The sequence below is a fragment of the Mesocricetus auratus genome, unplaced genomic scaffold, assembly GCF_017639785.1.
Source record: "Mesocricetus auratus isolate SY011 unplaced genomic scaffold, BCM_Maur_2.0 contig_11340_pilon_obj, whole genome shotgun sequence".
NCBI lineage: Eukaryota > Metazoa > Chordata > Mammalia > Rodentia > Cricetidae > Mesocricetus > Mesocricetus auratus.
In genome coordinates, this window is record NW_024429300.1 from 19,484 (window position 1) to 35,247 (window position 15,764).

General features: G+C 51.1%; 1 protein-coding gene across 1 annotated transcript in view; it reads right to left on the minus strand.

The window, feature by feature from the left end:
• Positions 1–15,764, minus strand: part of LOC121137946 (laminin subunit gamma-3-like) — a 49,070-nt gene that overhangs the window by 16,150 nt on the left and 17,156 nt on the right. The window contains 10 exon segments of the mRNA XM_040740827.1: positions 558–692; positions 4,046–4,122; positions 4,505–4,710; positions 5,583–5,618; positions 5,621–5,723; positions 8,413–8,591; positions 9,059–9,241; positions 10,176–10,218; positions 11,365–11,702; positions 13,831–14,055. Coding sequence (XP_040596761.1) covers positions 558–692; positions 4,046–4,122; positions 4,505–4,710; positions 5,583–5,618; positions 5,621–5,723; positions 8,413–8,591; positions 9,059–9,241; positions 10,176–10,218; positions 11,365–11,702; positions 13,831–14,055 — 1,525 coding nt within the window.

Below are 15,764 nucleotides of genomic sequence, written 5' to 3' on the forward strand. Positions count from 1 at the left end.
GGCCACAGGCTGCAACCCCAAGTCCCAGAACAATGTCTCCATCACCATAGCAGAAGAACTCTCTCAAACTGTGAGAAGAATGAGCCTGTCCTTTAAATCATACTGGGTGGTTTGTCACAGCAAGGAGAAGGATAATACTGTGTGTTGCTCTGCACTGACAAATGGAGACCCCCTTGAGCTGAGTAACCGCAACATAGCAGTCAGCTCTAGGAAGTGGGCCACATGCCTTCACCCTACCATGCCATCTAGCTCAACGCTGAACGGGGATGCCCAGATGCCTGGCCTCCAGAGGCAAGGAAGGAATCTGTGCCAGGGAGCAGCAACGAGAGCTAAGATGCCACCCTGCACCTGACAGAACACACTCAGGGAATGGTGCAGGGACAGCTACCCTGGGGCCCAGTTTTTGCCCACCCCTTCTGTCACAGCCTCACTCCTACAAGACACCCTGAAGGGCTTAGGCCCAGGGAGCTGGTTCTGGAAGCAGTGGCCTCTGGCTGGTTCCTATGGGCTCCTGGAAGCTGAGCCCAAGGTTTTCCACACACCTGTGGATGCCTTACCTGTCCTCCAGTTCCTGCTGGGCCGCCAGGGCCTCCCTCCCTCTCAGCAGATCCCACAGGCGCTCGTGGCTGGTGTTGGAGGCAAGCAGAGCCCTTCGTGCTGCGGCTTCGATCTTGGTGGCTGTGTCCCTGTGGCTATGCGAATTGGCATGGCGGTCACCAAGAGCACACACAGAGGTGGCAGTGCCCAGAGTCCTGCTTCATGGGTCTCCGGCAAGACGGACTACTTCCCACCCATCTGCCACTGCAGCATTGGTGACCTGGACAGAGTCACACCTGTGGTCCTGGCACAAGGACTAGCCAAGGCCCTTCACCACATGGCCTCTCGAATGAAGATCACAGCAGGAGTGGACAAGCCGGCCTGGGATTGCGCCCTGGCTCTGTCACTTCCAAGCCGTGTGTCTGTGAGTGAATCAGTGGATTCTCTGCATCTGTCTCCTCGTCTCTAAAATGAGTTTGGTCCCCCGAGCTGAAGAGGAAAACTGGGCTAGAGAGATGGCTCTTGCACAGCGTGGAGCTCAGTTCTCAGCAGTCACGTGACTGCTCACACCTGCCCGAGACTCCAGCGCCACGGGGTCCTACACCTTCTAGCTCCCATGGGTAGGTTTATTATGTATTTTCATATTTTGTATTTATTTTTAAGTTATAAGCATGGGGTGTGACTGTGTGCATGTGAGTTCAGGTGCCCTCAGAGGTGAAGAAGAGGGAGTCAGGTTCCTTAGGGCTGGAGTTACAGGAGGTTGTGAGCCAACCAATGTGGGTGGTAGGATCTGAACTCAGGTCCTCTGGAAGAGCAATGTGTGCTCTTAACCACTGAGCCATCTCTCCAGCCCCAAATAAACATGTTTTTTAAAAGGAGGAAAATGTGCTGGGCATGGTGGCACACACCTTTAATCCTAGCACTCGGGAGGCAGAGGCAGGTGGGTCTCTGAGTTCAAGGCCAGCCTGGTCTACAGAGAGAGTTCAAGAACAGCCAGGGCTACACAGAGAGATGCTGTCTTGAAAAACCAAATATAAATAAATAAATAGAGAAAAATGTATGTGATGCACATACATGCATACGTACAGGCAAAATATTCATACATGTAAAATAAATAAACCTAAAAAATTTTAAAAGAGGAAAATCACTAGGGATTCTATACATTTAGGATCATAGGTTGTTTTCCACAAGAGGTGGAAAAAAATGACCTAAACGCAAAGTTAGGAAGACAGCTTAGTCAGCAAAATGCTTGCCTTGCAAGCATGATGTCCAAAGTTTGATTTAGCACCCACATAAAAAAGCTGGGTACAGGGCTGGAGAGATGGCCTAGAGGTTAAGAGCACTGACTGCTCTTCCAGGGGTCCTGAGTTCAATTCCCAGCAACCACATGGTGGCTCCCAACCATCTACAATTCAATCTGGTGCCCTCTGCTGGCAGTGTAGGCAGAACACTGTATATGTAATAAATAAATAAATCTTTAAAAAAAGAAAGAAAGAAAGAAGGAAGAGAGCTGGAGCCTTGGGATTTGGGGGCCGCCGGGTTAGACTAATTGGTGAGCTTCAACCCAGTGAGAATCCCCAAAACTGCATATCACTTAAGAAATGACACCCCAGGCTGTCATCTGGCCTGCATACACACTAAGACGTATCACCACTACTGCCCCCATGACCAACGCTTGTTAGACCATTATATACCCATTTAAAGGAATGGAGTACCGACCTGTGATCCCACCTACATGAAATGTCCTAAATTAGCAAATCTATAGAGATAAAAAGTCGATTATTAGTTGCCAGGACCAGTTGGAGAGGCTGTAGAGAATGAAGGATGATGAAAGTTGGATACAGGGTTTATTTGGGGATGATAAAAATGTTCTATGTTTACGCCGGGCGGTGGTGGCACATGCCTTTAATCCCAGCACTCGGGAGGCAGAGGCAGGCGGATCTCTGTGAGTTCAAGGCCGGGCTGGACCGATAGCTTCCAAAACAATACAGAGAAACCCTGTCTCATAAAAACAAACAAAAAATGTTCTACGTTTACATCTAACAGTCATGTGTCTCAGCATACAATGAGATACTGAACTACAAAGTACTACTAAGTATATGATAACCCCACCCTATGTGTGTGTGTGTGTGTGTGTGTGTGTGTGTGTAGGCCAGAGGTCAACCTCAAGTGTGGCTCCTCAGGATATTAGAATTATTATTGCTATTATGGTTTTTTGAGACAGGTTTTCTCTGTGTAGCCTAGGCTGTCCTGGAACTTGCTTTGTAGGTTAGACTGGCCTTGGACTCTGAGGTCCGCCTGACTCTGCCTCTTGAGTGCTGGAATTAAAGGTGTATACCACCACATCTGGCAAGATTTTATTTGTTTTTATTTTATGCATGTGCTTTGCTTGCATGTATAGATTGCAGTGCCCGTGAAGGCCAGAAGAGGGCAGCAGAGCAGCAGAGCCCTGGAACTGGAGTCACAGGTGATGGTGAGTCACTTGTGTGTCTGAGAATGATTCCCAGGTCGTCTCGAAGAGTGACTGCTGCTGTTAAATGCTGAGTCACCTCCCCAGTCCCTCCACCTTATTTAGTTTTGTTGTTATTGTTTTTTGGGGGTTGTTTGTTTGTTTTTTGAGACATGGTTTCTCTGCATACGCCTGGCTGTCCTGGAACTTGCTCTATAGATCAGGCTGGCCTCCACTACTGGGCTTCACCTTGTTTAAGACAGAGTCTCGGGCTGGAGAGATGGCTCAGAGGTGAAGAGCACTGTCTGCTCCTCCAGAGGACCTGAGTTCAATTCCCAGTAACCACATGGTGGCTCACAACCATCTGTAATAGGATCTGGTACCTTCCAGAACATGCAGAACAGTGTATGCATGATAAAAAAAAAAAAGACAGAGTCTCTCAGGTGGTGGTGGCACATGCATTTAATCCCAGCACTCAGGAGGCAGAGGCAGGAGGATCTCTGAGTTTGAGACCAGCCTGGTCTACAGAGTGAGTTCCAGGACAGTCAGGGCTACACAGGGAAACTCTTTTGTCTCGGGGAGCAGGGAAAGACAGGGTGTCTCCTAGGCTGAGCTGGCTGGCCAGGTGCTCCCAGAATTGTCCTGTCTCTGTATCCTTAGTGCTGAGATTACAAGTCAGTGTCTCCACACCCGGATTTTTACATGGGTCTGGGGATTGAACTCAGGTCCTCATGTCTGTGTGATAAGCACTTTCATGACTAAGTCATTTCCCCAGGCTCCAGGAACTACATCTTAATGAACTTGTGGTTTTTTAAAGCCACCAGATGCTGAGATTCGTTCCATTGAGCAAGCTTTTTCCCACACGTCTACACCCCCAGCCTCACTCCACCCCAACCCCCTCCCATGCTGGTAACATTGACTCCCCATTGAACAGCTCTTGGGCTCATCTGGTCCTAGATCCTAGAGGCTAACCCTGACTCTGGAGCCTGTCCAAGAGGCCTGGCCCCCATGTCAACAGTATGGGCATAGTCCCCCACATCCTGGAGCCTTAGGGCTTACCTCCTGGCAAGGACATGGGCCTCTGATGCCAGATGGCTCCAATTGGTGGGTGGGCTGGATCCTTCCGGAAGTCTCACCTTAAAGAACAGAGAAGGAAACTGAGGCTCATCCTTGGAAGGTCGAGGATTACAGCTGGCTAACTGACTGGGTAGAATAAAATGGTGTCAATAATTTTATAAATGCACAAAGATAACTGTGACACCAGCTCTCGGCGGGCAGCTTCCCCACACATGAGAAACCCAGTGACCTCTCTTTCATTATGTATTCACCGTCTACTCAAATATATTTGCTTTTTGCAAATAGCACGTTTCTCTGTCAGAGGAGACCCAGTATGGCCCAGTCTGAAGATGACACCAAGCATCTTTTAAAGCGTACACCACACCACGGGCCATCAGTCAAGGGCAGGGCTGGGCAAAGACTCCCACACAGGGGAAGCAGGGCTGGGGGAGACCACGGTACCAGAAATGAAAGAGCTGAGGCTGCTCGCAGGACCTCCTCCTCTGAGGACTGCAGTGTCTCCCCCAGCTCCGTGAGCTGGACACAGGTCTTCTGAGCCCCAGCCTGGGCACAGCGGGCACTCCCTCTCAGCACCTGCAGCTGCTCCCACGTGGCCTTCATGGAACCTTCCAGGCCCACCAGCTGCTCCAGGAAGGCTTCCCGGGTCTCTGTGGGAAGCCAGAGGATCAGTGATCATCAGTGATTGGGATTCCACTCGAAAGTCCCCTCACCCGGGGGCCATCACAGGTCTCCATCTGCCTGGACACAGCTGCACCCCCCTCTCCCCCGTGCTACTCTGCCCCCAGCCTCCATTGCACCAAAGGAGAAACTCATCTGTATTACAGCTGCAAAGACTGAGACCCAGAGAAAACAAATTAAGACTTATAGCCAATCAGCCACAAACAGGGACTTGGAAGCAGGCCCTCTGGAACCACTGGGCCGGCAGTGGACCCCTAACTCAGTTCAGTGCTGTGAATCTCTCTGAGGCTCACATGGGGCCATCTCATTGGTGATTCATCCAGCTCACAGGTACTTGGCTCATCTTTAGCCAACTGCTGAAGCACAGCTACTTGCAAACACAGCTGTTACAAAGTAACCAGTCCAGTCTCAACTTTCTGGAAATTTTCTGTATCCCAAGGCCACATTCCACCTGGCTTAATTACAGGTATGCTTTTCTTAGTTACTAATCTTTTTTTGGGGGGGATGTGCCCAACAGAGGCTAGAAACATGGCAGCAATCACACAGGCCAAGAGTCAAAACCCCAGAGGACTTCCCCGTTCAGCACCTGGAACAGTGCCCCAGGCTCGCAGAGGGTGTGGTTCAATAGTTGAATGAGTCCAGACCAGGTTTGCTTTGAGCTTTTAGTCAGTGAATAGCAGGAGGCAGGAAACAGAGACCCATGCTAATATTGTTATAGACGGGCTAGGGACATGGGTGGATAGGCCTGTGGGGTGTCATGACTATCCGTAGAGCTCCCAAAGTATCCAACCAGCCCAGGTCCTCCCAGCCCCCTGGCCTCCCATTCTGCAGTTCCCTGTACCTTGAAGTAGGTGGTGACCTTGGTAGACATCCCCCGAGGGGCTTCTCCCTGCAGAAGGTCTAGTGGTCTCCAGGGGCTGCCACATCCGGACCCCTGCAACCACCCTTCCATCAGCGTCAGCCTGGCCTTCAGCTTGGTGGCCTGCCGGGGACGGTTGGGAAGGAAAACTGTAAGAGGCCGGGGTCTCTAGGGGCTAGGAGCTGCCCTTGGCTTCTGCCTGGTCCAGACTTTCCACAGCTTCTCCCCTTCCAATCCTACATGTGTCTCAGTGCTAAGAGCTCACCAACCCCGAGGACCTATCCTGCCTGCCCAATTTCACCAGCTACTTCCCTTCTCACAGCCTAGCGCCTGCTGGCCCCTGCCAGCCACACCCCTGCCCTCCTGAGGGAAGGACAGAGAGAGAGAAAAGGAATCCCATGAAGGCTGGTTGTGCAAGTGCATGCGTGTATATGTGCTTGTATGTGTACACATGTGTACATGTTTGTGTGGGGAGATGCGTGTGTCAGCGTGTTTGTGCGGGGAGATGTGTGTATATGTTCTTGTATGTGTACACATGTGTACGTGTTTGTGTGGGGAGATGCGTGTGTCAACCTTGGAAGTTGTTCCTGTTTAGATACCACTCACGCTGCTATTTTTAGTTTGTTTGTTTGTTGTGTTGTTTTGTTTTCTTTTGGTTTTGATTTTTTCAAGATAGGGCTTCTGTGGTGATATATTATTTATGATTTCATAAAGTTTGCCTAACGGATCAGAATGCAAAGCTAGTCACAGCCATAGAAGCTGGGCAGTGGTGGCACACACCTTTAATCCCAGGACTCAGGAGACAGAGGCAGATGGATCACTCTGAGTTCAAGGCCACCCAGGGCTACATGAGAGTGAATCAGTCTAAAAGAGAAACAGAGCTCACACCTTTAATCCCAGTACTAGCGAGGTGTATAAGACAGGAGCAGGGTCTCAGAGAAGAATTAGTTTCCAGTCACAGGGAATACAGGATCTCCATTTCAGCCCCGGTAGAGGTAAGAGCTATTGGCTGGCTGCTTTGCTTTTTTGATCTTCAGCTTGAACCCCAATAACTGTCTATGGTTTTTATTATTTATGTTACAGGTTTCTCTGTATAACAACTCTCCTAGAACTCATCCTGTAACCAGGCTGGCATCAAACTCACAGAGATCCACCTGCCTCTGCCTCTCAACTTCTGGGATTAAATGTGTTCGCTACCACCGCCTGGAGTTTTTTGCTTGCTTGTTGTCTAGTTTTGTTTTTAAAATAGAATCCTTCACTGGCCTGGAGCTCATCAAGTAGGCTTGTCTGGTTGGGACCTGGCTGCCTCTGTCTTCCTAGCCTTTGGTTGCCCCTGAGTCTCATTTTTACATGGCTTCTGACGATCAGACTCAGGTCCTCATGCTTGTGTGGTTGGCATTTTAACAGCCCCATTCATATCTCTGTCCATCCTTTCCACCGTGCTTCTAGAGCTTGATGCAATGCCGATGCTATGGGCACCTGCTGCCAGCGTGTGCAGCAGTGTTGAGTCCCATGCTTTCACCGACGCGCGCAACGGTCACATTCATGGCGTGCGTGTCGGGAGCCAGTCAGGACATGACTGTCTGCCATGGCTCAGTTCTCTTTCAACCGCACTAAACAGAGGGCCGTGTCCCAGGCTCCGTTGAAGGAGAATATTATTTAGAGGTGTGTGCCTTTTGTGTATGCTGCATTTGTTTAACTCGGTGAAGCTGTGATTCTTTGCCTGCCTAAAACACCTGATGGTCTAGTAAAGAGCTGAACATCTAATAGCGAGGCAGGAGCAGGGATGGGTGGGGCCGTCAGGCAGAGAGAATACATAGAAGGAAAACAAAGAAGAGGACCAACGAGAGGGCAAGAGGAAGGAGAGGAGGACATCATGGGTCAACCACCCAGCCACTCAGCCACCCAGTCAGCCATCAGTCAGTCACGGAGTAAGAGGGAAAGTAAGATACGCAGAAGTAAGAAAGATCAAAGCCCAGAGGCAAAAGGTAGTCAGGATAGTTAGTTAAGAAAATCCTGCAAGCAACAAGCCAAGTTAAGGTTGGGCATTCATAACTAAGAATTAGCCTCCATGTGGGAGTTATCGGGAGCTGGGTGGTGGGCCCCCAAAAGGCAAAAGAGTAAAAATCACACAACACTGCATCCTTAGATCCAAAGTCCCCAGTGCAACGATGGACTCTGAACTTTCCATGCCTTTCTCAATGACAAATGGATTGTGAGCTCATCTGGAAGGAAAAACTGTCCCAGGCACCCGGAGGCCATGTGGTAGCTTGATTTACCCAGTGGTGCAAAATGCATTCTGTCTTGCAGAACTGGAGGTGGCCTGGCTTACGGGCCTGGCCCGCTTGCCCCTCGGGCTCATAGCTAGAGCTCAGGACATGCCACTTTCTCCTACAGCACCAAACGTCCTCAGAGCCCCCACTTGGCCCAGGAGGTTGGGAGGTTTGAACTAGCTGTTCTGGAGTAGGTCATTAGAGTTTGCAAGGATGCCCTCTGCCTGGGGTCTCTCGGGCTCCAACTCCTGACCTCAATCCTACCCACTCCCTACTTGAAACGCAGCTTGTGTGGTCAGTCATCCCATCCCCTCTGAGCTGTGTAAGGATGAGGCCTTGGCCATCGGAGGCCTCTGGCTCATCCAGGACAAGAGGACAGGTTAGGCGGATTGGAATGGGGAGGCTGGGAGAACTCAGTGGGCACGTAAGGCCTGAGGTCTGTGAATAAGCAGGCAGCTTCTGGTCCATAGCATGGAGCTGGTGTTCCCTGGAGGTGTGAAACGAACCTGAAGGTGGGGAGTCTCAGCGTAGCAACTTACCCCCTCCTTCACCAGAGCATAGCAGGCGGGACACTCCCGGCACCCTGTATCGCCTTCCGCGAGGAAGAAGTTGTCCTGGCAGTGGTCACACTTGTAACCCGTGAAGCCGGGCCGGCACACACATGTGCTGTTCTCACGGCACTGAGATGAGACAGCTCCCAGTGGAGAGCACCTACAGTCTGGAGGACAGGAGCAGCTCTGGGGACCTAATGATGACCTCAAACGCACCTCCCACCCCGAATCCTCATGGATTCCCACAAACCCCGAGTGTCCTCAAGTGCAGACACCAGGGCTCCATGCCAGAGACTGACTAGATGGTTGGAGCCAGCAACCAAGCCTTGAGGCTCACTCGCTGCAATGTTCCAGGGACCCAGTACTGCCAAGTACTAGATGTCCGGTGAGAAACCTGTGTTTCACATGAGACGTGATGTCTGAAGACATACAAGAGCTCAGTGGTCACACTAGAGGCGCCACTAGGACACCGCGTTCCTCACACTCAGGCACCCCACGTTCTCAAGGCCAGGCTTAGGCAACCAGCCAGCATCTACCCACCATCTCCCCCACCACAGCTGCTTCCTGTGGGCTGTCTCCAGCAGAGGACCTCAGCCCCTCCCTCCCACGGCCCACTAGGACCCAGCTTGCTCACCTCGGCAGCCCTTGACGGAGAAGCCGAAGAAACCCAGCTGGCATCTATCACAGGATCGGCCTGTGACGCCGGGCCGGCAGGGGCACTGGCCAGTCTTGGGATGACACTTGTTCTCCAAAGAGCCGAGTGGGTGGCATTTACAGCTGCAGCAAGAAGAAAGTAGGAGGGTTGATGAGGCCACCCCTTAGCCCAGCCTCTGAGGGTTGCCTGTGCCCAGGACAGCACAAGTCACATAGGACACTGGGGGGAAAAGCCACTGGTAAGTCACTGTAAAACTCACACTACAGGCTCAGGGAGCCACACAAGGAAGTCTGTTCACTTCCTTCAGTCTTCCCCAGAGTCTTCCTTTGAGGCTGAGACGTCCATCTCAGATGCTGCTGTGGTCAAAAAGTCACCCAGTAGGGCTGGAGGGATGGCTCAGAGGTTAAGAGCACTGACTGCTCTTCCAGAGGTCCTGAGTTCAATTCCCAGCAACCACATGGTGGCTCACAACCATCTACAATTCAATCTGGTGCCCTCTTCTGGTGTGTAGACACACACACACTCTCACACTCTCAGACACTCAAACATACACTCACTCACACTCACACACTCACTCACTCACACTCACACTCTCACACACACACACTCTCACACTCTCAGACACTCAAACATACACTCACTTACATTCACACACTCACTCACACACACACTCACACTCACATATACTCACGCACACTCACACACACACTCAAACACACAACCCACACACTCACTCACACTCCCACTCTCACACACAAACATACACTCACTCACACTCACACACTCACACTCATACACTCACTCACACTCACACACTCACTCACACTCACACACTCACACACACACCAGGCCCTGTGTTCCCTGGGGCTATCTGAGGATCGGAAGCTGCTTTCAGAAGAGTCCCCAAGAGCAGGACACTCCACAAGCCCATTCAGTGCAGACACTAATCCACACGAAGCCAGATGCTAAATGGCTCAGGACAACACGCCTCTACTTAGACAAGACCCCAAAGAGTCAAATTCAGAGACATAGTCAAATAGTGGAGGGGGAGGGGACAGAGGACATTAAACAACAGTCCAGTGGGCACAGAGCTCACCGGGGGGCATGGCGGCAGGGAACAGCGTACAGTGCCAGGGCCCCTTAGGCCAATGAATCACATGCTTAAAACGATGGCCAAGGAAGACAGTTTTATGATATAGGTTTTATTATGATAAAAAATTAATGATGTAATATACCAATAGCCATTTAATTGTCCACTTTAAGTGGGTGACTTTGTGGGGCATGTAGATATCTCAGACGCTGTTAAATGCTCCTCTGAGGATAGCAGGAGTCCTGCAGCAGGGGGCGGGAGTGAAGGAGAATGGGACCTGGGAGTGGGAAGGCTCCGCTTCCCTTATGTTACCTCATAGACATTCCTAAAACTTAAATCGGAAAAGCCGTGTGTGTGTGTGTGTGTGTGTGTGTGTGTGTGTGTGTGTACATGCCTGCATGTATGTGTGTATATACACATGCCTCTGTGTGTGTGTACATGCCTGCATGTATGTGTGTAAATACACACGCCACTGTGTGTCTGTGTATACATGCCTGCATGTATATATGTATATACACATGCCTCTGTGTGTGTACATGCCTGCATATATGTGTGTATATACACATGCCTCTGTGTGTGTGTCTGTGTGTAAATGCCTGCATGTATGTGTGTATATACACATGCCACTGTGTGTGTGTATGTGTGTACATGCCTGCATGTAGGTGTGTATATACACATGCTTCTGTGTGTGTGTACATGCCTACATTATGTGTATATACACATGCCTGTGTGTGTGTATATGTGTATACATGCCTGCATGTATGTGTGTATATACATATGCATATGTGCATGAAGGTCAAAGGTCGATGTTGGGGGTCATCGTCAATCAATTTCTTCCTTATTTTTTGAGGCGGGGTCTGTCATTTAACCACACTGTTTCTGCTGGACTGTCCCTGCCTTCCCAGTGCTCAGAGTACGGACGTGTGAGACAGCACTTGGCCTTCTTCTACATGGGATCTGAGTCTCAGACTCGGGTCACCCGACTTATTCAGCAAGTATTTTACAAGCTGAGCCTTCTTTTGAAACATGAAAAGTCTGGCTTGAGGTTTTCCACCTTTGCAGTGAAGATCCCGGGTCCCCCGGCTTCATCCCAAACCATGAGTCATGCTCTCAGGGCCCACATGTGGGCCTTTCAAGGTTCAGTTGTATATGGCCAAAGCCTAGGGAGGGCTCTAGCAACTCAGCATTCTGGGACCTGGACAAGGAGACTTTGTCCCCAGAAGCCATGCTTGCTACATCTAGGGCCAGGCTCTTTCCTGCCCGTCACACGCAAACCCACTAGAGTCAGGGCAGGACGGGGCATCAGGGCTGGTCCTCCTGGGGGATAGAGCACAGGCCACTCACCTCTCTGACCAGGGGGGCAGTGTGTGCACACCACCTCTCCAGTCTCTGGGATGGCTGTACAGGCTGATTGGCCAGGGCATGGACAGGGCTGGCAGTCATCGGCTTGGCCTGAGAAGGCATTGCCGTAGAAACCTGGCATGCAGCGTTCACAGGATGGCCCCTCGGTGTGGTGGCCACACAGGCAGACTCCTAAGGAGCAAGGCAAATAACCTGTTCACCACCTCAGCCCAGCGCTCCCCAGACCAGCGGCTGTCAACCTTCCTCATGCTGCGACCCTTTAATACAGTTCCTCACGGTGTGGTGACCTCAGCCATAACATTATTTTTGTTGCTATTTCATAATTGTAACTCTGCTACTGTTATGAATCCTAATATAATTTTTTTTGAGATAGAGGTTTGCCAAAGGGGTCGCCCTAGACAGTGAGTATCCTGGTGAAGGAGCCATGGGGCACGCCCTCTTAGACCAGGGAGAGCCTGAGATGGAGGCCGAATGTTCTGGGGATGAAGCATCCAGGTGAGCCAGGCTGCCTGGGTTCACAGCCTCTGCTTAAGGCCTGCGTGATCTGGGAAAACCATCAAACCCGCCCCGTGGAGGGCAGGCAGCGCAGCTCTGCCACCTATTGGCCACGTGGCCACCCTGCACCTCAAGTCCCTGTCTTGGAGGATGGGAAGGTAGTGTGGGCCACACCAGCAGGTATGCCTGCCCCAGTCAAGCGGAGTGCCAGAGACAGGGAGGGAGCTCGTGCATTGTTTCACTATTGTCTGTATGTCTGACCGATGGAAGGCACGGCAACTCTGGTTCCTTTCCGTGCTCCTGAGTCCTCTTCATCTTGAGGGACCCACCAAACAGAGGCCCTGGCCCTGGCTTTCAGCCTTGCGGGGCTCACCCTGTGCGGGGACCATGAGTGCATGCAGGTCATCAGTAAGGCAGCTCTGTTCTGCCTGCTGGTCCCTGAAGGTGGGACATCACAGGCCCTCGTCTCCAGTGCAGCAGCTCCTGGTGTCTGCTCAGGGACGCTTAGAGGGGACAACTAGCCACAGGGACAGAAAGAAAGTCAAGATCACCCCCCTACAGGAGGCAACCAGCAGCGTCCAGCCGGGGTTGTAAGGAGAATAAAGGGGGCTTCATTCCCTGGATAAGCAGACCAGGGGAGGGCTCCTGCTCCAGCCCCACACCCCGAGGCTTGCCCCTCGGACCGTTTTACAAATGAAGGCTTGCGGGTATGAGTGGAAAGCTATGGCCAAGTCAAGGGTTCTGTGGGGGTGAAAATCAGCTCCATCTTATCAGAAGATTCTGTTTCCTCAATAGGAGCTGCAGGGAGCATTATGTGGGAAAGGATTGTGAGGCCTCATCTAGGCTCAATTGGTCATGTCTGCCAGGCACAGGACAGTTAGACGACCCTCCGTGTATCAGGAGTGACAGAGACCCCATCTGTTCCGTGGAGACTGCAGGGTGAAAGGTCTGTGGTAGGGAGGTGGAGAAGCTGTGTCTGTCCCCTAGCACCTTCTGGTCACATGACCCCCGGGGAGGCTTCTGCTCTACAGAGATAGCTCTATCGAATGCCACCCGACCCCAGACTGCTGGGAGGTGTGGCTCTGCCACTGTCTGGCCCTGAGGTCCCCGCACCCTAGGTCCCTGTCTTGGAGAACTGGACAGTAACGGAGAACACGTCACTCTGATGTCTGTGGGAGTCGAAGATGGAGAGCCAGCAACACCAGGGAGAGGGAGGAAGGGGTGGCACTATTTCACGGTGTCCTGTGTCTGCCCCTCCCAGGAAAAGACCCCTCAGCTCACCTGCTCAACTCTCCCTGAGCTTTGGCGCAAAGCAGGACTGTTATTTCAAGTCTGGACAATTCCTGACATTCATGTGGCCTTTTCTCCATGGCCTGGGCTGTGTGCACTCTGTCACTGTCTGGACTGTACAGATGGGGTGCCCAGGGAGTGACTTTCCCAAGGCCACAGCCATGGAGTGGCGAAGACAGTAGGCTTGTGGATTTTGGTTGACACCCATGACGCTGCTGGCACCTGCATGACCCTCCCGATGTCATCCCTCTGTCACTGTCTGTGCTGATAAGCCCTTCCTCACAGCACCCATCCAGTAGTAAAAGCCCTGAGGAGTCCCTCCCAGGCCTGCCCACTGACAGACGCCTGCAGGGAGGCTGGCTGCAGGCCTTCTCAGATGCTCACAATCCCTGGCACCCAGGTAGCATGGCAAGTCCGGTGCCTGTGTCCCCAAGAGCCACCAGTGAGGGCCAGGCTTACTCTCGCCATGCTCAAGCGGCCGAGGTAGCCTTGGCGTGGGGTTCTGGGAACTCACCTGTGTTGGGATCACAGGTGCCATGGTGGTTACAGGTGCAGGGGATGCAGTTGGTGAAGGGACCCCCACGCGGTACCTCTCTTTTGTATCCCAGAGCACAGAATTCACAGAACTGGCCTGTGTGTCCCAGGGGACACAAGCAGCTCTCTACCCAAGAGGCTGGCGGGGCGAGCCCTCTCTGGGGCTGGGCTGATGTAAGCCGGACTTCACACAGGAACACTTGGCCTGCAGAGTGAGGAGAGAAGGGGAGGCCTCCGTGCGTGTCTACCCAACGCTCCCTGAGCAGCCCTGAGACAGGCCCGTGCATACAGAGGCAGCTTGTGAGGCAGCTGTCATTTTGTTTGTTTTTTGAGACGCAGTCTTGCTGTGTAGCCTGTGTGGTCTTCAGACTGCTATCCTGTTGCCTTATCCTCTCAGGTGCTGGGGTTACAGGCACGAGCCACTATGCCAGGTTTTCAGTGTAATTTTGAAAACAACAGTCAAAAAATCAAGACCTAAGGAAACAGATGAGTTTTAGACCAAGAGATGGGTAAGGGCTGGTGGGGGTAGCTCGGTGCTGGAATGTGCACTTAGTGTTGCAAGATCTTGATTTTAACCTGGGTGGATGGGTGGGTGGGACAGAGAGAGAAGACTGTAAGATGTCCATGCTTGGGGCCAGCAAGATGACTCAACGGGTTAAGAGCCCTAAGGAGTTCAATTCTCGGGACCCCACAAATTGTCCTCTGACCTCCACACACGCGGCACACACATAAATGTGTGTCCATAAATATACATATATACAAGTAGATAAATATCATTAAGTGTTGGGGAAGTCTTATGCTAATAAAGCACTGTCTGGCCAATAGGAATCTAGATAGGTGGGGCTAGGAATCCAGGAGGATTCTGGGTAGGAGAAACACAGGAGAGTCAACATGTGACGCCATGGGAGTAGGACACCGGGAACTATTCTCCGGTAAGAAACATACTTAGATTAACAATTATGGGGTAATTACTTAAGGCAGAGCTAGCCAGTAAGAGACAAACAAGGCCAACAGCTTCATAATGAATATAGCCTCCTGTGTGTTTATTTGGGACTCATGCGGATCTAGAACCAGGCTGGCGCGGCAGAGCCCAGGCGACTGGCGGGGGATAACCAAAGCGGCTAGCAAAAGAAAAAGCTTCTCTTAACAGAATGGTGTCAGAAGTGGGATTATGAGTTTCCACGCAAAATAGCAAAAGCTTTAAAGGAATTTTAGAAACAGAAGAACAGAGAGAAGCAAAGATTTTGGTAGCAGCAATTTTCTCAGGTGTGCTCTGTTTTGCTAACGACAAGCCGAGATTCACATGGCTCGCTTACTGGAGTCTTCCTGACTCGGCATAAAAAGAAAAAAAAAATCAGCCAGAAAAATTGTTTTAAGAGACTCTGCTAACGATTGAAAAGTGTGTACGTACAGCTGGAAGTGGCAGCTTTTGCTGGAGGTCAGCATGGACTGAGGCGGTAAGCTGGAGTCACGCTTACGCCCGCCATCTTGAAACGGCAGTTTAAAACAGTCGCGGTTTTACAGATAAGACACGTGGCCAGAAAAACATAAAGATTTACAGTAAAGTCAGACTTGGATAAAGAAAACCTCTAAAGGTTTACAGTGTGTTTAAAAATATATGGGAGATTGAGAGAGAAAATGAAATGGCAAAGTGGTAAATAAATACAAAAGCCGGCGTTGTGGTGGCGCACGCCGGTAGGATTGCTCCAGAGGCAGAGGCAGGCAGGTTTCCAAAGAAACCCTGTCTCAGAGAAAAATAAATAAAAGTAAAATAAATAAAGTAATAATAATAAATAAATAAGCCACGTAAAGATGGAAAATACACAGAGAGTCTGGATACTGTACGCTATTATGTTTTTCAGTTTTTTGCTTGCTCAGGAAGGAACTGCTGCTAAAGTACACTTGATTATAAAT